General features: G+C 46.0%; 1 protein-coding gene across 1 annotated transcript in view; it reads right to left on the minus strand.

The window, feature by feature from the left end:
- Nucleotides 1-24,420, minus strand: part of MYO15A (myosin XVA) — a 1,426,381-nt gene that overhangs the window by 603,019 nt on the left and 798,942 nt on the right. The window contains exons 39-40 of the mRNA XM_078662701.1: nucleotides 16,590-16,716; nucleotides 10,476-10,668 (exon numbers count right to left, since the gene is read on the minus strand). Of these exons, the coding sequence (XP_078518827.1) occupies nucleotides 10,476-10,668; nucleotides 16,590-16,716 (320 nt within the window). The remainder of the gene's footprint in view (nucleotides 1-10,475; nucleotides 10,669-16,589; nucleotides 16,717-24,420) is intronic.

Here is a 24,420-nt window from a genome sequence, read left to right on the forward strand (position 1 = left end):
TTTAAGTAAAGACGTTATTATGACTTCCCACATAGATCTCGGGAGCACCCCTACTTCCATTGCATCATTAAAGACCTCACGGAGCACCGGAGCCATAATCTCCACGTAGCATTTATAAAACTCCGCGGGGAGACCATTATGACCCGGCGCTTTCCCGTTGCTCAGGGACATTATGGCATCTCGTACCTCATCCAGCTCGAGAGGTGCTCCCAGAAATTGTCTATGGACATCGCTAAGCCAGCAAAGCGCTATATCCCCCAGATAGCCGTCCAGGTCAAACTCCCCAGCGGCGCGCGAGGTATACAACTGTTCATAGTGTGTCTGGAGTGTGCGGAGTATACCATCGTTGTCCTTGTGGACCACCCCATCCGCCGCCGTTAGTTCTAAGATAGTGTTTGAACCTCGAGCCAGCCTCACCGCCATGGCTAACGCCTTTCCTGGTCTCCCTCCCTCATTATAAGCACGGGCTCGCCAGTGTTTCCCTTTGAAATGTACCTCTCTCTGCGCTTCAGCTTCGTACTCTGACAATTTAGTTCTGAACGCGCCTTGGGCCCCCCCATCTGCCCCCCGCACCATGCGAGTTTCCAAAGCTCTAAGCTCGTCCTCCAGTCTGCCTAGCGTTCGTTGGATATCCTTGAGCACCCCTGAGCTTTTAGCTATGCACCACCCCCGCACCGTGACCTTGAATGCCTCCCACACCGTTTCCACACTGTCCACCGTGTCTTTATTTCGGGGGAAGAAATCTTCTATGTCGGTTCTGAGTTCTTCGCGGAAGACAGTGTCAATGAGGATATTTGGATGTAGTCGCCAGGGCGGACGTGGTTTGTGAAATCCAGGCATATCCAACGATAGGAAAACAGGGCAATGGTCGGAATGTGTTCTGGGCAAATGTCGAGTAGTGAGAATGTTCGGGGCCAAATTCTGGGACACGAAGATGTAGTCTAGCCTAGCCCACGTGCCCGTGTAGGACGTAAAGTGTGTGCCTTCCAGCAAATCAGGATGTAAGTGCCTCCAGCTATCAACCAATCCCCCCTCCTCAACTATCCCCTCAAGGGAGTCTCTTGCCTTAGTATGATATGTGGAACATCCATCAGCTCTATCCACTCTCGGGTGCAAGGCCACATTAAGATCTCCGCCCCAAATCAGATATCTGGAACCAATATCCACTATACCTCCCCAGAGGCGGGTGAAGAAATGCGGGTCATCAACATTGGGAGCATAACAGTTAGCAATGGTAACAGTTTCCCCGCCCAGCCTTCCCCATACAATGACATATCTACCCTCCTTATCAGTTTGTTGCCCTTGTTGTATGAACGGGAGATTTCGACGAATAAGAATGGCAGTGCCTCTAGCATAGGAGGAGAAATTTGAGAAAACTCGCACTCCTGCCCATCTCGCACCAAACGTAGAGGCAGCCGATGGGGGGATATGAGTTTCTTGTAACATAATCACCTGTGCATCGTGTCTGTCCCAGTATGCTAACAATTGCCTACATTTACGTGCATCTTTTAGCCCCCGTACATTCCAGGATAGAAAATTACATCGATTAGCAGGCTTCACACCTATATCGGTGCAACTGACTGTGCTGTAAAATAATGCTGTGCATACCTCCCAAGCGCGTTACGTAAACAGCTTCAACCCAACTCACTCCCTCCAAGTACAATACCGCGGCTCCCTGCTTGTGTATCAGAACTTCATACAGGTTACTTATCAACCAAACAGTCCCCCGAGCCCCCCCCTCCTCCCACAGAGGCAGCCCCAACTCGCCAGTGCTAGCTCCCCCCCCAACCCTCCCCACCCCCCTCAACAACCAGGGACAAGAACAATCCCCGCCACAATAACAGTAACAGCATGGGTAATACCCGTTAGGGACCATTCTAGGTGGCAACACAACAACCCCTCCTCTCCCTCAGCCGCCCATGGCATACCAAGCGCAGCTGCCAGGAGAGAGGGGGGTCCCTGGCGACTCAGTTCAGTGTCAGCGTGTCCCAGGCCTCAGCCCTCGCCCAGGTACTCATGAAGGGGAAGACGGATAGGCCACATCCATAGCCCCCATCTCTTTGTGTGTTCTATATCAGTACTCACATACAGGAACCCCCGCAATATCCAAAGGTAGAGTTGCAGCAGGGTCAGCGCTCATCATCTTCGAGTCGGTCGTCTCCGCTAGCAGGATCCTCCGCCTCTTCCCTGCGCTGGCGCGTTGAGCGTTTCACTTGTTTAATGAAGTCTTCAACCAGTTGTGGGTTCGTGAAAATCTTCTGGCGTGCTTGGTAGGTGATGCGAAGCCTAGCCGGGTAGAGTAATGCATAGTCGATTTGCAGGGCCCGAAGTTTCGCTTTAACGTCCAGGAATTTGCGCCGTTCCTCCTGCACCATGGGAGTGAAATCAGGATAGATTGTGAACTCGGTACCATCACACACCAGTTTGTTGGAGGAGCGAGCTGCACGCAAAGCCGCATCTCTGTCCCTGTAGTTTAAAAGACGGGCTATGATAGGCCGCGGTTTCATGCCCGGCTTGGGCACCGGTCCCAGGGATCTATGTGCTCTCTCCACTATGAACTGGGGGGAGAATGCTTCCGATCCCACCGCAGTCCTCAACAGGCGCTCCACATATTCCTCCGTTCTACCCACATTGGTGGACTCCGGAATTCCAACGATGCGTATATTATTACGCCGGCTCCTAGCTTCTAAATCCTCATTCTTAGCCGCTATGGTACGCAATAAGGCATCCATTCGAGCCAGCCGTGTTGTATGTTGCCCGGAGGTATCCTCAACATCCGACACCCTTTGTTCCACTTCCGTCAATCTCCCCTCATGGACCTCCAATTTGTGGACCACCGCATCCATACGGGACGACATCCTGTCCACCTTGTCCGCAATGGATGCGAATCCCTGGCGCATTTCGCGAAGGAGCTCCTGAGTATCCGCAGAGGTGGATGCCTGATTACCAGTGGGTCCGTTAGACTCCATCTTTTTCTGGGAGTCCGGGCTGGTGCGATTCGATTTTTTCGCTGATTCAAACGTGATCTTTGGTTGCCGGGTATCGGGCCGACCCATCCCAGCGGCCCAGCAAAGGTAGGTGAAGGAGTCCGAGAGTCGGAAAAACAGGAAGATCAGCGCCGGCTATGTAGTCCCACCGTCCAGCAGGGCAGGCCGTGGGGCTAGCACCCACCAGCTTCACTCCGATACGCGGCAGCACTTGCGTAGATGGTGGGGTAGAGGAAGCCCCGAGTCGCAGGCGCTGGTGGGTGGTTGTCACTGTATCCGGGCACAACACTCGACCACGACGTATACCTCGGCAATTTACTGGGAGTACAGCAGCGCAGTCGTCTCTCCGCGCGACATTCCAAAAGACCAGCCGACGTAGGACAGGCGGGTGAGATGCAGGAGTATGGGCCAGCCGGGGACAGGAAGCAGAGGCGGAAAGGCGCAGGCCCAAATGGTCAAAGGAGTGCAGGCCCGCACACCGCCGCTATTTGTCGTGACCAAGCGTGTCCCAGGCAGAGCCGTAGTAGACCTTAGAGTCCAGCACCTTTCGTGTAGCCAGAGAAGTGTGTGTACTTCCCACACAATGTCAGGGCGGGAAGGCTATGGCACAGCAGGATAGTGTAGTCCCAGACCCCAGCCAACGGTCCCCGCACCCCAGCGCCCACCTGCAGGATCAGGGTGAGGCACCACAGCCGGCGCAGTGTTTATGTCCGTCGGGGGGGCAGTACTTCAGGGAGAGCGTGCATGCACAATGCAGACTGCCAGCGGGGGTGGCTCCGCTCCAGAGGTCAAGAGAGACGGGGTGCAGGAGGGTCTGTTGAAGGCAGGGCACCCTCCCAGAACAGGCCGGTAGTCGTGACGGGGAGGGCGGCGGGACAGCAGAAGCAGGAACGGAGTGTGCAGCTGCAGTTAGGGAGCCGGAGGGCCAGGATAATACCTGCACTACAGTTGGTGTGTGTCCATGAGGGGGAATCCGGGTCCGTCGCCTTCCTCCGCTGAGCTCCCGCTGTCCACCGGCGTTTTCGCGCCCCGCCGGGCCTAGTTGGCGCCCTTGAGGCCCCGACCTCGCGTTGACAGGCAGGCCGCCTGGACGTGCTGATGCCTCCGGCCGCTTCCCCCGCTGCACACTAAAATGGCTCCGCCGGCGGCATACAGTAAGCGATCCGCCCCAAACTTGCACCGGAGTCTCTGCTGGTGTACCTCTACAGGCGAGGGCAGTTTCAGCCCGATCAGACGCCAGGAACAGGATCAATGAAAGGATAATGGTCGCCAGGACGTGGGAGCCTTACAGAGAGGCGTCCATTCACCAGTGCGCCACCTAGCGCCCCCTCAACTACTGTCTAGAATTTTAAAATAATTGTAGTTGCTTCCTTACCTGGGTCCTAACTTCACGGAACGCTCTCTTGCACAGCGGTATTACGCCGCAAGCACTGCCATTAGGGCGGGCCGGTCCCCGCGCTTTGCTTACTAGGGGCGTCATCTTGGGTGGGGTGGAGGGAGACTCCTCAGCTATTCGCTGAAGCCAGTCATGCGGACTCGCTAGAGCCCTCTATAAAATAATGGATACGACGCGCAGCGTGTACGCGCATCGTGGGCGCCGCAGTGACGCCGGAGTCACGCCAGAGTCCAGCCCGTCTGCGCCCGTCCGCGCTGAGGACGCGCTGGACGGCTGGACTCTGGACTCTGCTGTCGCCACATCCTCTCTGCACAGCTATTCCCGTCAGGAAATGCTGCGACTGAAACCCCGTAGATCTGGATGTACGCACTCTTTTGAACCAGACAGCCTACTCCTCCCTCTATGTTGTGGCTGCTTCCACAATTCTAGGCCTTCCAATTCCCTACGTAATTCTTCTCCTGGGCTCCCTGGCGCCACTGGGCCTACAACTACGATTGTAGAAGGTATCCTGGTCAATGCCCGCTCTCTTGTTAAAAACAAGATAATGTTTAGGGAAATGGTCTTAGATAGAAAACCGACCCTAGTGTTCATTACTGAAACCTGGGCCAAAGATTCATCTGGCCCCGATCTAATTGAAGCAGTCCCTGAAGGGTACTGCTTGGCTAGATTTGATAGACAAGGTCGAGTGGGAGGTGGCATAGCGATCCTTCATAAAGACCACCTTCAATGTCACACTACTTCTATTTCGGACTTCCCGGACTCTTTCCAAGCCCTTTATTTTTCCATTAGGGAAGTACAGTGCCCTCTTTTCCATGGAATTTTATTATATCGACCACCAGGCCCACGGACTGATTTTACCGCTAAACTTCTTCAGGCCTTGGAACCACACTTTGGTCGAGAAAATTTTTCCATCCTGGGTGACTTTAATTATCACCTAGAACGACTGGACACTCCTGATACCTCAGGACTTATTGAGGCTCTGGATTCCTGTGGGCTTACGCAGCGCGTTAGCGGTGCCACTCACCGGGCAGGCCATACGCTGGATGGCATTTTCTCGAATGACAGTCGTATAACCACTAGGGACCCAGTGCATCTATCCTGGTCCGATCACTTTGCAGTTCCATTCCATCTGGAATACTTTCGGAGAAATGAGGGTAAAAAAGGGAAGCATGCAATGGTTACGGCTAGAAACCTTAGGGACATTAGCAGCCATTCTTTTGCGCCTTGGACTGCTAGCCTCTCTACTAAAGGCATGGACAATGTACAGACCGCAGTTGGTCATTTTGAACGAGTTGTAACTGAAGCTATGAATGAGCTAGCTCCTATACAGACCCGACGCCGAGCAAGAAAGAGACCCTCGGCTCCATGGTTTTCCGACTCCCTTAGACTCCTCAGGCAAGAAGTAAGGAGGAAGGAAAGGCTCTGGCACTCTAGCTGGGATTTTAAGAATAAAGAGGCCCACAAACTCCTTGTCAAGAGATACAAGGCCGAGATTGTGCGGGCCAAACAAGATTACTTTGTTTCCCTGACAACCTCGCTGTCCTCTCCGAAGGAGCTTTTCACCATTGTTGACTCGTTAGTCACTCTACAATCCCCTGATCCTGTGATTCCTTCGCAGGATTTATGTGATAAGATTGCCTTATTCTTCCACACTAAAATATCTGATATCCATCTAGCTCTTGAGAAGCAAAGAGCTTGTATTAGTGTGCCCACCACCCTGGTCTTGCCGAATGTACCTGTCCTCGACGCCCCCCCTTTGGACATCTTGGATTCCTTTCCACCTCTAGAATTGCAGGATCTTGAAGTACTGCTTAAAAAGATCAAATCTGGTTCCCCTTTGGACACTTGCCCTTTGAAAGTCATCAAGCAGTGTGGGGAGTCCCTCCTACCACCTTTGCTAGAAATTATGAACCTAGCAATAAGAGATGGTGTCTTCCCCTTGGAATGGAAGAAAGCAGTTGTAAAACCTCTGCTAAAGAAGGCCTCCCTGGATCCGGAAGTCCTGAAAAACTTCCGACCAATTTCGCTGCTTCCCGCCCCTGCGAAGATGCTTGAGATACATCTAAATAAGCATCTCGCCGCTTTCGTAGAAAGCTCGGGCTGCCTTGACTCTTCTCAGCATGGATTCAGGAGGGAACATAGCACCGAGTCGGCCCTCACTGTCGTGCTTGATAACATCCGCTCGACAGTGGATAGAGGCCAGACCACCCTCCTGGTCCTGCTAGACCTAACTGCGGCCTTTGACACCCTCTCTCCCTCAGTTCTTTCATCTCGTCTGAGGGATGTGGGGGTGAGGGACGCAGCTTTGGATCTTCTAACTTCCTTCCTCACTGGGAGGGAACAGAGAGTCAAGATGGGCGAGTTTCTATCTCCATCCCAGTCTGTGCTATGTGGGGTCCCACAAGGGTCGGCTCTTAGTCCGACCTTATTTAACATCTATGTGACCCCACTGGCCAGACTTATAAGAACTTTCGGGATGGAGGTAGTTTCCTATGCTGACGACACCCAAATACTCGTCTCTCTCTCCCATTCAGATGTGCAGACCGCCTCCAAATTTAGATCATGTATGGAGGCGGTTGGTCACTGGATGATACAGAACTCCCTTAAACTGAATGGGGAGAAGACTGAGGTGATGGTGTTTGGTGGGAACGAAAACATCTGGTCTTCGAGTTGGTGGCCTGACTCACTTGGAGTGTGTCCCTCCCCCACTATATCCGCAAAGAATCTTGGGGTGATGGTGGATCCTGCCTTGGATATGAGCAGACAGGTGAATAGGACCATCTCCACCTGTTGGGGCCTTATTCATACCCTGCGAAGGATCAGAAAATATCTTTCGGCGCAGTCCAGAAAACAAATAGCTGTCGCGCTCATCAGTTCTCGTCTGGACTACTGCAATGCGCTGTATGCGGGGCTAAATAAGACCCTCCTGCAGCGCTTGCAAGTAGTCCAGAATGCCGCGGCCAGATTTGTTCTGGATGCTCCAAGTCGCTCATCGGCCACTCTGGCCAGAAAAACGTTGCACTGGCTCCCGGTAGAGCATCGAGTACGCTTCAAGGTCCTGTGCATGACATATAGGGCTATTGCGAGAAACTGTGTCTCTGGAGTAGGCTCTATCATCTCCCCCTACATCCCGGGAAGGAATCTGCGTTCCTCCGGGAAATTGCTTTTGTCAGTCCCTCGGGTGCGAAGAGCAAGATGGGGTGGTAGGGCCTTTTCCACTCTAGCTCCTAAATGGTGGAATGATCTTCCCCTGGATCTAAGGTCCTTACCCTCCCTGCAGACTTTCCGCGGTGCCTTAAAAACTCACCTTTTTCTGAAAGCCTATGTGTAAAGATGACTGATTCAGATTTTCGATATTATTGTTAGGCGCCTTGATACCTGCGGGTTATTGTTCTTGCGCAATATAAATTTTCTATCAATCAATCAATCACAATCATTCATACATACAATCACTCATCTTTACAACACTATCATATGCACTCATACACCTATACAGACTCTCACACTCTGTCACTCATCCATGGAGTTACTCACACACCTAGTTAGTCCTGTAAAGAATCAATCACACTTCCATTTTCTAATCTATACAGTTAAACATAGAGCACCTTACATTTTGAAACATATACTAACACATACTTACTCTCTTATACAATCATTGATACAAGTACACATTGATCTGCACAGAGTCACACACCTCCCAGCCAGCCACACACACACTCAGTCTCCCATACAAATACTTGGGCAATCAATCAATAACCCATATAGTTACTCATATAGCTACTGATCAACACATGCAGCAGTTTACAGAACAACAGACATAATGATGCACAAATTAAGACAGTTTAGTCACTAACCCATGCACTCAGTGAGACACATTTAATCACTCACTCATACATTCAGTCATGCACCTACTAAATCCTTCGTCCAGACACTTATACATCTACTCATTCTTCAATATGTAAGACATATTTTAACTTTACAGAAACATACAGTCACTGGATGTTGTCATCAGTGATGTCATCAGTGATGTCATTTGAGATGTCATCAGTGATGTCATCAGTGATGTCACTGACCATGTCATGAATGATATAATATGTGACATCATCAGCAGTGGATTGCGGGTGCGTGATATATAGTTAGTGCAACTAACTATATATGGAATTTCAATGGTTTTGTGTGAGTAAAATAAGGTTTTTTAAATGCTAATCCCTAACTATATATGGTCTATAACCTATGGTTTTTTCAGTGAATTTTCAAGGTTTTTTAAATGCTAATTCCTAACTATATATGGTCTCTAACCTATGGTTTTTTCAGTGAATTTTCAAGGTTTTTTAAATGCTAATTCCTAACTATATATGGTCTCTAACCTATGGTTTTTTCAGTGAATATATATATATACATATATATATAGATATATATAGATATATATATATATATATATATATTCCAAAACGCCAGGTAACTCCCATGGAGAAGCACATGAACAGGAATGTAAGGTTACCAGCCTTTAATCAGAGGTATGGACAAAGTTCGCATGCCAGAATAATAAACAGCCTTGCGTCCTGCCTGTCGCGTTTCGAGAATGTCTCTTTTTCAAAGGCATTTATGCAAGGAGCGTGCTATGGAGGTTACTCCCTCCCTCAATATATTAGCAGCATGACCCGACTCCCATTACCTGGCATTTTGTGTATATATATATATATATATATATATATATATATATATATATATATATATATATATATATATATATATATATATCCCATAATACATAATGATCTATTATTGAAAATAATGTAAATAATAAAAAATATAAAAAATATAAATAAAACTTAATTTCTCAAAACTATTAAACAGAATTACACTAAATCCCAAAAAGCAAGCTTTCTGGACCAAGATCTAGCTTTCTGCCAAATTTGGTGAATTTCTGTTCAGCCTTTTTGTCTGTAGCTGTGTCTACTTTTAGTATGGAAAAATGAATGTGGAAAACAGGTTTGAGACCCCATCCACTTTTCTGAGTCCCAGCTTGTAAGATCACCCCATAGCTGTCAAGGAAGGAGCTGAGGTGGATGAGTTTTTTAAGTTTCATGAAGATTCGTCAAATTACTCCAATGTTATAAGCAAAGCAATAAATGCTTTTCGTAGCGAAACTTGGTCCTAACTATAACTACCCAGTGGCGGTCTAATATCTGTAAAGTTAAGTACAGTAATTCTCGAATTACCTATATATATACTTACCTTCACAATATGTTGGTAGTCAATATTCTGGCTACACTATTTTGGTAGCACAATATTTTAAACTTTGATAGTAAACCGTACATAATATATGCAACCAGTGCAACATACCATCATGTTCTCTTTTAAGCACACAGTTCTCCCTTCTACCTTCTCTTCTTCTCAGTATGTATTTCTAATAAGCCCTTTGTTACCCTCTGTACCCACTCAGATCTTGGAATCAGCAGTAGTGTGTCATAGGTACTGTGAACCAGATCCATAAATGTATTTGCACACCAAAATAAAACTCAATTGCATGAATCGCTGGAATGGAACAGGCAAGACCACATCTGTCATTCCCAAAAATTTAATAATGGGATTTTGTTTTGTACATGGCATTTGTTTGCAGAGAAATGAATCAGTATGGTAAAATGTATATGTGAATATGACAGGTCATAGCAGCTGGCTGTGGATAGTCACAAACCTTCTGCAGGTAGTTTCCTGAACAGTGAAAATAGCTGTAGATTTGCTCTTGTCAAGGCCAAAGTAAATCAGTTTTCCAGGTAGTAATGTTCAGTGAACACAACTAAAATGGATGGTGTTTAGGAGAAGGGGTCTCTTGAAGGATAAAACTTCCCCCCCCAGAAGAAAAGAAGTAAAACCACAAACTGCAAGAGGCACAATACCATCCCTACCATTTAGCTGGGACATTGCACCTATATTGGCCACATTCCAATCTCTTTACTACCAGGGCCAAGAATGTTAACTGGAATCTTGATCCAAAATGATGGCCAATGATGAAATTTATCTCAGGATGATATTAACTCGAGTGAATTTCTACACCAGACCCAAACTATGTCACTCATTTGCGCCCTTACCTGGTGGACCCCCTGATGATCGAGGCGAGCTGGCGGGCAACCGGTCAGGGCTGGTTGGAAGCCGTGTGGGACTGGCTGGCACTCGTGCAGGACTTGTTGGCAACCGGGCAGGACTGGGAGATGTTGCTGGTGGTGGATTCTTTACTTTGGTGCTGGGAACTGGCTTCACCATGGCTACTGTTTCTTTGGGTGCCTTAAAAACAAGTAAGCATAAAAAAGTATATGGGACCAAGTAAACTTACAAATTACAAAACCTACAAGTCCTCAAAAGTGGCAAATTCATCTACTGAAAGAGCACCACTACAAAAACAAATCTGACGCTAGTCTGCACTGGAAACACTTGGAAACTCGTGGCTTGGACTACGAAAAGGAGCTGTGATGTCATACTACTTGCAGACTGTGCTATACAAGGGCTAAATGAAAATAATAATAACTGTAAAACACCTCTCAAAGGCTACCTACATTTTTTCAGTGATGCTTAATTTGGGAACATAATTAATCAGAAATGTGAAACTGGAATTGAATTCCCATTCACTGTCATGCACAGCTATTTTTGCATGCGCAATTGTACATAGTGCACATATAATTCACCAAAAAGAGCTTTATCATTGGAGCAACTGCACTTTTTTCTTTCATTGTTTTTTCCTACATGGGAAAATGATGTTTTCTCTTGGAGTAATTACATCTGCTGCACCACCTTCAGTTTTAGGGTTTTATGTATGATACCCACCTTGAAAACAAAGTTACTTTTGCCCTTAATAGCAGTAGATATATGGCCTTTTATTTACGGTGCCAGTTGGGTACGTAAATATTTGTGAATACCTGCAAACATGTTACTTTGTGGAACATCCCAAATTGTCATGGTGATCTTGTCCTGGAACACACATTTTCTACAACCGGGGAAATGTTGCTCAAGATTTATGCAATCCCATTGTAACATTACTTGGAATGAATGATTTTACAATTATAAAAGCATGTGTCTTGTTTTGTGAATGGTACAAGTGGCTTGACATTTATAACCAAAGGAAATTTGCAAGTGTAAGTTGAACTTACAAGCATAGATATATGTTAGAATTAGGCTGCAATGCTATTGGAAAACTGATTGAATGAAGTCCATGTTCAATATGGGCAGTTTAACCTGTAAGAGTTTTTTTCTATAGAGCACTTTCAGCCACATCAAACACATTGGGAGCAAAGACTTCCATCTCTTTTGTGACTGGTTCCCTGGAGACTATGAAAGAACAACTTACTCAACCTTAAACGTAGACTCCTGTCAAGAATTGCAAGTGGTTTAGCAAAATACCAGGGCAGCGAATACCAGGGCAGCGCTCTAGTCTTTAGGTCGCCCCAACACCCTCCCTACCATAAAATGGACATCCTGCGTAGACGGCGCAGCGGGCGGGCGCACCGGCGGCGCGCCGAAGGTGCGCCTAAGGCAAGCCCGTCTGCGCCCGTCCGCGCTATGACCGCGCCAAGCGCAGGACATGCTGCACAAATCTCTCCCTCTCTCAGGTATGACAGTAAGGAATTGCTAGCCTACCGTCCCAAAATAGTCAGTGCATGTGAGGGTTGCTTTCCTACTGACCAACTTTGGGGTCCTTTTTCATGTCTCAATTGTAAGTGGACATCGCCTTGGTCACACTCCGATGTGCCTACAAATACCATCTCATTGCAATCCAGATGTTCTAATTATAAGGGAGGTTTGATAAACGCTCGCTCACTGTGCTGCCACAGTCAGGATATCTACGATTTAATTATAGACTCAGATCTTGATTTCCTTTTTGTAACGGAAACGTGGCTAAACGACTCCTCTAATCCCGATCTCGTCACCGCCCTCCCGCCTGATTTTACAATTTTCAGGCGGGATAGATTAATCGGGCGAGGAGGGGGAGTAGCACTTATCATAAAAAAATATTTTAAGTGTCACACCTTTGACCTTAGCCTCCATAAAGGAATCGAGAGTATTGGCTTCTCGATTAGCCTGAATGCCTCTACCTCTTTCTCTGGTGGCCTGATATATCGCCCTCCCGGCAATGCTACCCTTTTTCTTGATTCTTTGGGGGATACTCTAGGGCAGCTTCTGCTACGTTACCCTCATTTCACCCTTATGGGAGACATGAATCTTCAATTGGAATCTCCTAATGATGCTCATGCTACCTGTTTCCAGCAGACCCTGGATATCTTTGGACTAAAACAATTAGTGACCTCACCTACCCATTTAGCCGGACGTACGTTGGATGGTATCTGTTCCAACCTTGACGCTCTGACCACCTCTGCCCCCATTCCACAACAATGACCATAGTTTCATCCCCTTTGAAGTCCGTCAGTCTGAGCAAGCTAAATCATCAAAAATAGGACAACAACCCACTACTGATATAAATTGGAGAAAGGTGATTGACAGTATTAAGCCTGACTCCCCTTTATTGACGAGAGCACCCAAGTTGTCTGGGGACGCGTCTATGGACTCCCTTAACTTCCATGCTTGGATGGATCAAATTATTGCAGAAAATACCCCGCCTAAAGGTTGTCATGATAAGACCACAAGGAGGAAATTAAGTGCCCCTTGGTACTCACAGGCCTTAGCAGAGAGCCATTTGCTCTGTAGAAAAAAAGAAAGGAAATGGAGGAAAACATACGATGACTCAGCTAAAATTATCTATATACAACAGAGGAAATTATATCTGGCCAGCATTAAATCCGCTAAGAAAGATTACTATATTAAGGCCATCAATGATGCTCAACAGAAACAAAGCATGGTTTTCTCCATTGTAAAATCTTTCACTCATCCCAAGGTTCTTCAGCCTGAAATCCCCCCCTCTGCAACTTTGTGCAATCAAATTGCTGACTTTTTTGAGGAAAAGATCGCACTCATCCAGAAGGAATTTCTTCCATCTCCAGTCCCCTCGATCTTAGAGCCCCTAATGCGGGGAGTAAATAACTAACATACCTTGAGTGGTTTTCAACCAGTCTCCCTCCAACAGACTCGTAAAGCGATTCTGGCCTGTAAATCAGGAGCTCCGACAGACTCTTGTCCCCCCCGAATATTGCATCATTTAATTGATGTTGTTAATCCTAACATCAACGCGATTGTAAATGCGTCCTTAGATTCAGGAGAAGTCCCTCTAGAATGGAAAAAGTCTGTTGTCAAGCCGTTGATGAAAAAGCTTAATAAATCGACTACGGATTTGTCGAACATGCGCCCAATATCGCTCCTTCCAGTATTGGGAAAAATTACGGAACAGATGGTTTACTGTGAGTTGAAAGACTTTGTCGATGGGCATAATATTCTACATCCCCAACAGTCAGGTTTCCGTCCCAGACATTAGACCGAAACTGCCCTCATTGAACTTACAGACTCCATCAAGTTCCTACAGGATGAGGGAAGGAAAGCTGTCCTCATCCTGTTAGACCTCACGGCAGCGTTCGACACCATCTCCCACAACATTCTGATTAATAGGATGAGAGATATTGGTGTGACTGATACAGCTTTGGCATGGATAAAATCTTTCCTGACTAATAGGTCTCAAACTGTATCCCTGGGTCCTTACCTATCCAGCGAAAAAAGTATTTCATCTGGCGTCCCTCAGGGGTCCATTTTGAGTCTATTACTCTTCAACATCTATATGGCCCCCCTAATAGCTGTGATAGAATCGCATGGGATCCTAGTCACGTCATACGCTGACGACACACAACTTGTCGTCTCGATTGACAAAAAAGATATAGATGCAGAACAGAAGTTTCAGACATGCCTGAAGGAGGTTTTTCAGTGGATGAGTAATAACCACTTGAAATGCAACAGTAGTAAAACAGAAATCCTCCCGCTAGGTAAGGATCATCTATTCTGTCCCAAGGATTGGTGGCCAAAGGACTCACCGGCCCCGCCTAGTTCAGTGGACTCTGCACGAAATCTGGGAGTCCAATTTGACTCGGCTCTATCCTTTGATGAGCACGTCAGGATTACAGCAGGATGCTGCTTTGGCCTAATCAAGTCACTCAAGAAGTTTTTTGACTTCCTGCCCATTGCGTCCAGAAAATCAGTCGTGGTAGCGTTAATACTATCACGGCTAGATTATTGCAATGGTCTGATGGCTGGAGTGAAAAGGTCCACATTGAGAAAATTGCAGAGCGTACAACACGCTGCGGCAAGATTAGTGCTCAAACTGCCAAGAAAATCCTCTGCTTCTGCGTCACTACAAACTCTACATTGGCTGCCCCTTCACAAGAGGATTCTATATAAGCTCTTATTGACTGCTTTCAGAGCTTTAAACAACATAGGTCCAAAGTACCTCGTTAAGCGTTTTGTTCGCTATGATCCATCACGTTGCTTGAGGTCCTCGGGAAGTAACCTAACCAGGATCCCGAGGTACAAATACAAAACCAAGGGAGGCAAATCATTTACGGTCTTAGCATCAAGGGCGTGGAACAGCATGCCTATAGATCTTAGACTGACTGACAAGGAGAGCATTTTCAGGAAACATCTTAAAACATGGATCTACCAGCTATCCGACAGCTTTGTAATGGCGGCAATCTAGTAGCTCTACCCACTAATATACACATGCACAGCGCCAGGATGCCCCTTCCGGAGCGACAGGTTGCGCTTTATAAATACCCACATACATACATACATACATACAAAACCTTGATATTCATACATACTAGGTGAAATTCCCTCTTATTATGAATGGCTTACTTTGTTCTCGTTTTTCTGACAGAAAAACAGGCAGCTTTATGGCACCTTTGGAAGACTGAGAAATTATAGGCAAGTAGATATGCTACAACATCAGCAGGATTTAATGTCACACTAAACATGGTGAGCATTCTGCGCCATAGTATATATGAACGTCTGATCTTCACACCTACATAAACATTACTGCACCCCAACATCAGAAATGTCATGACCTCCAATGTCCCACAGATAGTTTACCTGGATGAGACAAGACACACCCTCAGCTGAAAGTGAAGATGAATGTGGTTAGTGGACACCTGCTCAATGCAGTGCCATGGGTATAACACCTCTCAAGTACTGCTACCAAAAGTTTTAGGGACATGTGTGGGTAATGGAAAACGGACCCCTTTTAGACAACCCATGCTCCTATACTTCACACATCTTCTACAACCTGTTCTAAACCAGTTGGCAGGGGAAAACGTGTTTCAGATGTGCAGTTTGTATGTGGAAGTGTCTTACTTAAGAAATGAATTATTGATGCATCATTCCACTAGGCAACTCTGGAGACACAATGAGCTTCAAATACAAAATGGACAGTTTGTGATCCTTCTGTATAAAAACAGATACATTTATTAGAGGGCGCATAATACCAAAGTAATATTTTATATGCTCTATTAAATGAATATATTATATATCATATTTTTGGGCAGAGCCATGAGGGTTCTGTTTGAAGACCGAGGGCAGACAAGCCAGAATCTTAAGCCCTTTTAGTAGAAAAGGAGCAACAGACTAGAGTGAGCAAACCACAAGTACATATCCATTGGCTTGAACCTTAGTCAATGCTTAGTCAATGCAAAGAAATACAGTTGTCGCTATTTGGGCATTTCAACATATAAGATTAGGATAAGCCTATTCTGCAATTACACAAAAGAATGTTGGCTTAATTGTATTTTTCAATGATACAAAGTTTTTTTCTCCTTGTGATTTGCCAATATAAAAATGTCTTACACACTAGGTAAGACATCAGAAACACTGAATTTCCACCCAGAAGAGTGAGGTAGCATCCAGATTTTCCAAAGATGCATTGAGATAACACCCATGGTGCCAGTATTGTTGATGTGTAGTGCACAACCATCACTGACCACTGAGCTACTCAGAACATTTTTGTCAACAAATTGACAGGATCATTCCCAGGGATTTTTAAGAGGAAATACGGGGGCAGATTGAAAATCACATCCCATCCCATTTTTTTGCATGTGGCAAATAACTTTTTTTTGCATGGAGCTCCTATGAAATTATAACCAGCTATTTCAAGTATTAATTTCAACGAGTAACTTTCACATGTCATGTAAACCTATATGTATCATTGTGACGGTTTCTTCAACCTTATTTCCTCCAATAAACTCTGATGTTCCGGTCTCTTTAGATAAAAAACAAATGTAACATACCGTTGGAATATATGACATATTAGAAACTTGAACAGGAGGTGGTCGTGCGCCCATCTGTCCCCTCAGGATCATCAAGGCCTCATCATGGGGATCCATCTTCTTCACAAATACTTTCCCAGCGACCTTCCTGTGAGCACGAGAATGTATTTAAACAATCAACATTGAGACTGGATTTTTCTTTAAAATTCAGAAACTGGTAATATTATGCAATACCACAAATCTGGAGCCCTAACTGGAAACCTACTTACTTATTCTGATGAAAGCTCTCACGGTGGTCCCAGGTACCTGTCTACGGCCCATCTCATTGAACACAAAACAAAAAATTGTTCATGAAGATGTTCAACAACATTATTTCTAAATTATGGGTGCAGGAGGTGAACATGGCGGCTGCACGTTAGCCGCTAGCACCCGGAGCTCCCGCACCAGCCATCTAATGAATTGAACCCGGGACAGAAAATCGACGAGACGGAGGCGGAGAAACCCAATTTCTAATACTCTTACTATTTTCTTACCGGCCGAGGCGGGATTCTTTTCCCCATTTGCGGTATTATCCGAATAAGCAGAGTCAGGCTAGAGCGGTCAGGAATGTGTAGAGGGGAGGCGAATAAACACCTATCTACACCGCCCCGCTGGGTGGCAGCCACCCTGGAGCTGCGGAGAGGACGCAAGGCGGCCGCGCGAGGCCACCTCAGGGGAACAACGGCAGAGTCAGCATCAGCAGCTTCTTCTGTCAAGTGACTGAGCAGAGCAAAGGACTTGTGAAGGAAGGCAGCGGTAAGGTCGGCGAGGTTACTGTCGGTATACCGGAGCTAGCCACTGGGGCAGAGGTAGAGTCTGGGAGTTTAGTTTTTTCATCTGAGCAGCACTCGCTCGGGGTTTTTGCCCCCTGCAGCCAAACCTCCCAGATACCTTTAACTATACAGAAGGTCTTTCCTCCTGCTATTATTACACCGCAACCAGCTGTCACTGCCACTGCCAAGAAAGGCCAGAAGAGACCGAAGAAAGGAGTAATAGGGAGTTGTAGAAGGGCCAAAACAAATATAAAAAATACCTCTGGCAGAACAGACAGTCTGAGGATCGACGCAGAGCTATCTCAGGACTTGATCACTGTCGGAGTCACTCCTGGGGGGGACAGAGCCCTCTTCCACTGTTGAAACAGCGTCTTTAAGCAGCGACTCTGCCTTCCAGATATATCAGGTTAAAGGAAGGTCCATAAAACCAAAGAGGCAAAAGAGCAAGTCAGCTAATACCTTGGTTAGAGTGACCCCGTTGTGGTGCTCTTATTTCCGGATTCAAACAGAGGTGCTGGTTATCAGTGCACAAGCTGAACCCCCAGGGCAGAGTCCAGTAAGCCTAAACACCCCCATAACATTAAAACCACCATTAAATACAATTTCCTGTGAGTAATATGGAACCAGCACTAGACTTGGTTTCCCACCAAGGGGACCTAGGGGAGCCTTCAGGGGGTAAGAATGGCCAGAGTGATGATCCCTTGGTTTGCTCTCTAAGCCAACCCCAGCTACTGCCGCAGCAGCAGCAGGTATTGCAACTACCACAGCCACAGTCACAGTCATTGACAGCTCCTAACAGCAGTCCCGAAGGGGAACAAGAGGTGGGTCCCCTCTGTGTTCCGTCATCTTCATCCTCATCCTCAGGCTTGGAGGCTCTTTTTGCTACACTATCTGATGATATAAAAAAAGGTTTTGCAGTATCCACAGTGAATCAAAGGGAAATCAGGAATTTCTGTGAATACCTGGAAAAAAAGTAGATCTTTTAAATTCCAGGACTGTAACTCTTGAGAATACTGTTAGTGAACTTGAAAGAAGATCTTGGGCGAGCGAAGTCGGACATCCAATTGCTAAAGACAGAACATGTGGACCTTAGCGATAGAATGGAAGAGCTAGAGAACAATGCACGTAGAAATAACCTACGCATATTGAACGTTCCGGAAGGCAGCGAAGGATCCGATATCCGACCGTATATTGTTTCCTTACTTAAGACCTCTTTACAGCTCGAGGATTCTGAGGAAGAACTTAGCCGAGATATACAGAGGGTGCATAGGGATCCTTCTCGAAGGGACCCTAACAGACCTAAACCCAGAAAGATCCTCATTAATTTTCTCACTGTTGCCTTAAAGGACAAAATCCTTAATTCAGCATTGAAACTGAAAACAGTTCGGGCAAAAGAGTTCTCATTCGAGGTCTGACCTCTCGCGGTACACCTTGGAGAGGCAATGGGAACTGGGCAGGAGGTTGGAGGATTAAAAAAATTAGGCGCAGTAGCCCAACTAAAATTCCCAGCTTTTTTAAAGGTGATGCATAACAACAAAATGCACAATATAAGATCGGTGCAGGAAGCGAATGAGCTGTTTGACAGTATCAGTAAAGGGGGTCTATAAAGGTTGAGTTTAGTTCAAGGGTTCAGATGGGGCAGTATTTGGTCTGGTAGGTTAAATGTTTTCCTTACTCCTCTTGCGCGGAAGAGTTAGCATAATTAGGGATTGTAGGGGAGAGGGGCCAATATGAGAAGAGACTATAAGATTAGGGGAAAAGAGGAAGCGAGAGCAAAAGAGTATAAGTATTTAGGTTCCCCGCTCCTTTCAATTGATCCTGATTGATAGAAAGGGTTCCTCTGCTCTTCTTCTCTCTTCTGTGTTTCTTCTCTGCATTTAGTTTCTCTGTCTTTTTGTGTTTCTTCTTCCTTTAGTATAAGTGGTTAGGCGGGTCGCTCCGGGATGCAATTGCCTGGACTTCATCTGTCCAGATAATTGAGGTAAGGGTTCCCAGAGGTGGGGGAGGGTTCGGGGGGGCACCGGGTAGGGGTCAGGGGTAGGGGGGTAGGTGTAGCAGATTATTATTTTTTTAAAATCCTCATTCTCCTTCTTTTTTTGTTCTTTGTATTTACATCATTCTTAAATTGATGGCTTTGGAACTGGGCTGCTTTAAGTGCTGGTGTGGGTCACTCCAAATTCAAAATCCTACTTTTATGTTGAGCGTTTCGGCTGACTTAACCACTTCAGCGCTAATGACAAGGGTAACTCGTCATGGACTTTCCATTGATTTCAATGGAAAGTCAATGGAACACCTCGCACACCCTTAGCAGCCAAGTGGTTAAAATGAGTCTTTTACAGATTTTGTCCTGGAATGTTAACGGGCTGTGAACTAGAACGAGAAGGGACAAGATTATACAGTATCTTCAAGATTCACCAGCTCAGGTTATGATTCTTCAGGAAACACATCATCTTAAAGAAGAGACAGCTCCTCTCGTTAAAAATAAAAGATGGGTGGGCTCATATGTATGCACAAGCCAGACAGCAAATATCAGAGGAGTCCTTATTATATTTAAGAAATCAGCCAAAGCGCATATTCTACAGCAACTGGTTGACCCAGGTGGCATATGGGTTATCATTAAAGCTATGATAAGGGGGACTCTGTTCACTCTAGTTGGTTACTATGGACCTAACCAAGATAATCCCGCCTGCCTCAAGACTATCTTTTCTCATTTATTAGATTTTCCTGAACCGATAATCCTAGCTGGGGATTTTAACATAGTCTTGAATCCTGTGTTAGACAAGACTCCAAATAGTAGAGCTATGGTCCCTTCAAAATCTCGGGATTTCTTATTAGAAGTGTTGGACTTGGCCCTTTTTCCTGACTTTTTCTCTTTTCACCCCCCTATTTGAGGAAATCTCCCCCTTGGTAGAGAAATGTATAGGCCGTGTGTGGTATGAGATGCCATAATAGATGCTGCGCAATGGCGTGCACAGACTGATTTTACCTAATTAAAATGTCATGTCGATGAGTTGGAAATACAAATGTTAAATCTGATGCAATGGTGTACGCACCTGTAATTCCCCCATTATAAGAATGCACCTTGGTAAAATGTCGCTTTTAAAATGGATGCCATGGCTGTGTGTTGTGCCACCTGACTGAGGGCGGTTACCAGTCTAGTTGTTGTTTCCCAGTAGTCCCAGCTTTTGGAGGGAAACCTGGCACCCAGGGTGCTCTACTCTTCCCCCTAGACCAGTCAGAACCAGTTCCCCAGACACTTCTAGAAGCTTCTGGTACTGTCTGGTAGGTGGGGTGAGGGGCGTATATATAAGGGGGGCTGTGTCACCATGTGCTCAGTCATAGCGTGGACATGAACGTGAGGGGACCTGCTGCCAGGAGGTACCACCGCATGGGCCTGTGTGCTGGCTACTGTGCCCAAGTGTAACCCCTCTGCTATCCACAGGGCTAGGGAGAGCCCCACTGCCAGAGTCAAGGCTGCTGTATCAGGAGGAGTGCCACGTTTCAGAGGAGGATGGTTCCTAGGAACAACAGCCCTGTCCTGATGAGTGCCCACTGACTGCTGACCTTGCCCAGTAGTGCTTGCTGCTCTTCTACCTGGCCCCTGAGGAAGAAGAGCACTATACTGGGCTGGACATTACTCCTAGATATATGGAGGGAAAGATCGGGTCTGCAGCCAGGAGTATTGTTTCGAAACTATAAATATCGGCACCAATCTAGAATAGATTATGTGCTGATAAGTAATTCACTAAGAGGCAGAGTCAGCAAAATGTCATATCTGGCCAACCATCTTTCAGATCATTCAGGCATCCTTCTGGGTCTGGAATGTCCACTAGCGGGTCCTACCCGTACATGGTCGTTTGACCGTTCCTTACTCCTAGAGGAGGAAGAGAAGTCCTTTTTGCTACAAGAAACCGAATGGTTTCTGGAAACGAATTTAGGGTCAACTTCTATGACTAATATATGGGACTCTCTAAAAGCTTTTTTGCATGGCCAAATCACCAGCAGGGCATCCTTTAGAAATAAAAGATATAAGGAGGAGGTATCTTCTTTAGAAGGAAAACTGAAGAATGCAACGGCTGAATTAATTTCCCAAGCCTCCCCTGAAATCCAGCAAGAACGGCAAGCTAAGTGGGACAGCTTAAAGGGGCAGTTAGACAATTCTACACTCCAGGCTTATTCATAGATGGGAGGCTAGTAAAATTGCCCATTTCCAGTACGGTGAAGGTGCAGGCAAGCTCCTCACATGGAAATCCAAAGCTGACCGGGTGAGGAATCATATTAAAAAGATTATTAGCGGTAATGATACCTTCTCCTCAGATGGGGAAATTAGTCATGCTTTTCAGACCTTTTTTCAGGACATTTATTGTGAAGACAAAAGCCTGAATGTCCTTAGTGCCCAAAGTTGGCTGGGGACATCGCCCTTTCCCCCTTGAGGCTCGATCAACAACAGCATTTGGACCAGATTTTTACTCAAACTGAGGTCAGAGAAGCTATTCAACCTTGTAAGAACGCGAAAGCAGCGGGTCCTGATGGCCTCCCAGCGGAGATTTATAAGATATTGGGAGATAAGATCATACCCACTCTCACGTTGCTTTTTAATCATGTGTTAGAGGCTGGCCTAGGGCTCCCAGCTTCATGGAATGACGCTACAATAATTTTGATATTGAAACCTGGGAAATCTCCATCAAGCTGCGGGTCATATAGACCTATGTCACTTTTGAATGTAGGTTATAACATTTTTACTTAAATTTTATCAGCAAGATTGGGCCTCGTGGTGGGAGATGTCCTCCACTCAGATCAGAAGGGCTATGTCAGGAACCGGCAGCTTTCGGACCTCACCTACGATTTCATTGGTGCTATTGATCTCGCTTCTACATATTCCCTCCCATTGGCAGCCATGACTTTGGACGCAACCAAGGCCTTTGATAAAGTGAATTGGATCTATCTGTTGTAGGTCTTGAGGAAGTTCAACTTAGGGGGAAAATTTTGCCGAATGGTCCTCCTGATTTATCAGAATCCAACTGCCAGACTCCTGGTTAACGGTAATATTAGGGACCCCTTTAAGATCACAAGAGGGACCAGACAGGGCCGCCCACTCTCCCCTCTTCTTTTCGATCTTTACATCAAGCCATTTGCTCAACAGCTTAGGGACAGTCCTAATATCCAGCCTTTTAAGTATAGGGAGTCTGAGAAGAAGGTAGCCCTGTATGCTGATGACATTTTAGTTATTTCTGCTAACTTACAGTCAGCTTTCCCAGCAGTCATCAGTCTAGCCCGGGAGTTTGGCTCTGTCTCCGGATATGAAATTAATGCTTCAAAGACGGAAATCATGACCTGGAATCTTGTAGAGACTCAACACCAGCATCAGGTTAGCTCCAAAATCAGATATTTGGGAGTCCATGTTGTACAAGACATCACTAAGATTGCCGATACCAACATGGCCATAGTGGCAAGGGACTGTCAGAGTCTAATGAGATCTTGGGGCCCTACTTCCCCTATCCATCTTAGGTAGAACCAATTTGATTAAGATGTCAATACTCCCGAAGATTACTTTTCTTTTTAACTATATTCCCCTCCATTTTGAAAAATCTACCATCGATAAGTTGCAGAGAGTAATCAATTAATTTGTCTGGGCATCCAAATCACCTAGGATTGCCTGGAAAAAGCTGAGGCGGAGAAGAGAAAAGGGAGGCCTAGCTTTACCAGATCTCCAGTTGTATGCCTGGGCTTTCCAACTCTCACATTCACACATGTTATTAAAAATGCCCGTGAATACAGATGCTGGAGGGATGTTTTTGGCTATGCTCAGGGGAGTATGTAAAAAACAAGAAGATTTGAAAGGAGGGTCCAAGGGAATCTTTAAAGACCTGAACACAGTTACAGCCCCCTAAACAGAACATATAACTACAAAAGAGTAACTGTGGGTCTAAGCAAACAACCGTCTAGTATGCCTAAGTGTGTCCTGACTTGCTGCCTGTGTGCATCCTATGTGTCAATATGGTATACAACAGGATACTTCCACAGTGTGTAAAGTTACCATCAGTTACCCATCCTATACTGCCCTTTCCATCATTTGGGCCACTTCACAGAGTGGAGAGTCCACGTTGCAACCACTTCACTAGAGTCTGGCTGTGAAGTGTTTGGACTCACAAAGTTGTTGAATGGCAAGTATTGGTAACTGGAAGCAGTGCATGAAAGAATTGTGAGTGGTGAGAAAGGTGCTCATTTAAAATTGGAGAGTGGACTCACAAAGCACTTTATTCTATAGCCGTACACTTCCAATAGATAAAAACATAGTTAGTGCAAAGGGTCAGTGGGTTCAAGAAATAACTACTGACTAGATGTTTAGGTCAGTTTTTTAGAATGCCAGCTTGTGACCAAGCCCCCAGGGAGGAAGGAAGTCTCTTTTTGGTATCAAATTCTACTGGAAGAACTGTGGGGTGGCTCTTTACCTACACAGGACTGTGTTCAACTATGGCAGAATTCTTGTAAGACCTTACATGAAGTTGTGAAACCAGCTTGGCTAAAAAGAAACCACCTGTTTAACATCCACAGGGCCTATTTCACTACACATAAACTGTCAAAAATCACCAAAGGGTCACCGGTGAGTTGCAAAAAATGCGGACAGGTTTCTGCTTCTGACATCCACATGTTGGAGGAATGTCCATCTCTGGCTGTCCATCTCTGGCTTCCTTCTGGGGAAGTGTTGGTAACTTTTTGACAAGCATCTTGGGTTGCCCTATCAACATAGATTTACCTCTAATCATATTCGGCTCAGCGGAAAAAGTTACTGGGCCGCTGGAGCTCTGCTTTTCTATGCTATCCTCCTAGCCAGGAGGCAAATTTGTATAAGATGGACAGAATCAACCACTCCCACTTTTCTGGATTGGCAGTCCTCAGTTTTGGCAGTCTCTAAGTTGGATCTTGCCAGATCAGGCAGTAATAAGAGGAGAGCATTTTGGAACCGTCTGCAACTTAGATGGGGCTCTGAGATCATGAGATTGTTCCTCCTTTTTTTTTTCTTTCTTTTTTCTCTCTTT

The sequence above is a fragment of the Lissotriton helveticus genome, chromosome 10 (assembly GCF_964261635.1).
Source record: "Lissotriton helveticus chromosome 10, aLisHel1.1, whole genome shotgun sequence".
NCBI classification, from domain to species: domain Eukaryota; kingdom Metazoa; phylum Chordata; class Amphibia; order Caudata; family Salamandridae; genus Lissotriton; species Lissotriton helveticus.